At 53.3% G+C, this 2,017-nt stretch overlaps 1 protein-coding gene across 1 annotated transcript; it reads right to left on the bottom strand.

The window, feature by feature from the left end:
• Positions 1–211: 211 nt before the first annotated feature.
• Positions 212–1,135, bottom strand: LOC118159990 (olfactory receptor 14C36-like). The gene has a single exon (XM_035314521.1). The coding sequence runs from the start codon at positions 1,133–1,135 to the stop codon at positions 212–214; it is 924 nt and encodes a 307-aa protein (XP_035170412.1).
• Positions 1,136–2,017: the final 882 nt, after the last annotated feature.

Here is a 2,017-nt window from a genome sequence, read left to right as displayed (position 1 = left end):
AGGGGACAATTCGCAGGTGAGTACGTCTGTACTGGCCTGGACAGACACAGCTGCTCCCCTTCACCATGCAACTCCCATTCCATACAGCCCCGAGATGGTGCTGCTCTGCAGAGTATTAAAAATGTCCAAAAATAACACCAGAATTCATCTTGTGCCTGAAATGCATTACATTATCAGTCATATGCTAAGATGAAGGGCGATTTCTTGATTCCTAAACACAACAATGCATCAGTTTCCTCAAGGCATCCTTGAGCTCCTGATTCCTCATGCTGTAGATGAGGGGGTTCACTGCTGGAGGCACCACCGAGTACAGAAATGACACCAACAAGTCCAGGGATGGGGAAGAGATCGAAAAGGGTTTCAGGTGGGCAAACATGACAGTGCTGAGAAACAGGGAGACCACAGTCAGGTGAGGGAGGCACGTGGAAAAGGCTTTGTGCCGGCCCTGCTCAGAAGGCATCCTCACCACAGCCCTGAAAATCTGCACATAGGAAAGCACAATGAAGACAAAACATACAATGGTTAAACAGGCACTAAAGATGAGAAGCTGACCTTCCCTGAGATATGTATCTGAGCAGGAGAGCTTGAGGATCTGGGGGATTTCACAGAAGAACTGGTCCACAGCATTACCATGGCAGAGGGGCAGGGAAAATGTACTGGCTGTGTGCAGGACAGCATAGAGAAAGCCACTGCCCCACGCAGCTGCTGCCATCTGGGCACAAGCTCTGCTGCCCAGGAGGGTCCTGTAGTGCAGGGGCTTGCAGATGGCAACATAGCGGTCGTAGGCCATGACAGTGAGAAGGAAATACTCTGAACCAAAGAAGAAGATTAAAAAGAACACCTGTGCAACACATCCTTGATAAGAGATAGCCCTGGTGTCCCAGAGGGAATTGGCCATGGCTTTGGGTGCAGAGGTGGAGATGGATCCCAGGTCGAGGACGGCAAGGTTGAGGAGGAAGAAGTACATGGGGGTGTGGAGGCGGTGGTTGCAGGCTACCGCTGTGATGATGAGGCTGTTGCCCAGGAGGGCAGCCAGGTAGATGCTCAGGAAGAGCCCGAAGTGCAGGAGCTGCAGCTCCCGCGTGTCTGCGAATGCCAAGAGGAGGAACTCACTCACAGAGCTGCTGTTGAGCATTTGCTCTTTCTGGGCATGGGGTCCTGCCCAAGGAACAGAAAGATGGTGATTATTAACAATAGGATTATCTGGGAAAAAGGATTTCCATTTCTCATTTAAGCCTCCCAACATGCTAGCTCACTTCCAGGAAGACATTTGGTAGATCCCTTTCTTGCATTTGGATTGATGCTGCCTGAGGCTGTCCTTTGGAGCAGAGGACTCTGCTGTGGGCAATGCAGGAGTCAATCCTGTCCTACGCCAATAGGTAAAGAACATAGGAGGACTTGTATCTTTTCTTCTAGCTTACCCACCGCTCCTATGGAGAGTCTCTAAGGCAGAAATCCTGTGCATTTCTCCTTCATTGCAAGTGAAATACTGTGGATCCTGTGGATCCTCTCTGTGGTTTAAGTTATCTGTGCTGCAGGACAACTGCACTCAGAGGTTCACCTGAGAAGAACCTGAACACTGCTGAGAGCAGAGGAATCCAGTGCACATTTCCACACCCCTCACCCTGTCCCTGTACTCCCCTTCCCCCAAGCACACCGAGGGCTCACTCCATGTGCGTGTGAAACCCCCATCCCCAGCCAGCCTGGAAACAAGACCAGCAGCAGCACGGCCAGGTGGAGAAGCCAGGAGGAGTGCCAGCGTGCTGCTGCCAGGGGAGGCAAGGCCAGGGAGGGACAGACAGACACTCAGCAGACCCTCCTCTGCTGCAGCTCTGCCTGCAGAGGAGGCAGCCTCTGCTGGGGACACTGGGGCCTTGAGGGCAGAGGCTGTGCTGGTGGGAGAGGAGAGCAGGGGGTGTCCCAGGGAAGGCACCTGCCCTGCAGGGGATGGCAGGGAGGTGCCTGAGCCTTCCTTTGCACAGCATTTCTGGCAGCAGCTCCCTCTCACCTCCTGCCC

This window comes from Oxyura jamaicensis, unplaced genomic scaffold (genome assembly GCF_011077185.1).
Source record: "Oxyura jamaicensis isolate SHBP4307 breed ruddy duck unplaced genomic scaffold, BPBGC_Ojam_1.0 oxyUn_random_OJ72845, whole genome shotgun sequence".
NCBI classification, from domain to species: Eukaryota; Metazoa; Chordata; class Aves; order Anseriformes; family Anatidae; genus Oxyura; species Oxyura jamaicensis.
The sequence above is the reverse complement of the archived record's forward strand: the minus strand, read 5'-3'. Positions and strand labels throughout refer to the sequence as shown.

Excerpts from the sequence above, each read along its gene's own strand:
- LOC118159990 (XM_035314521.1), bottom strand. The coding sequence starts at position 1,135 with ATGCTCAACAGCAGCTCTGTGAGTGAGTTCCTCCTCTTGGCATTCGCA.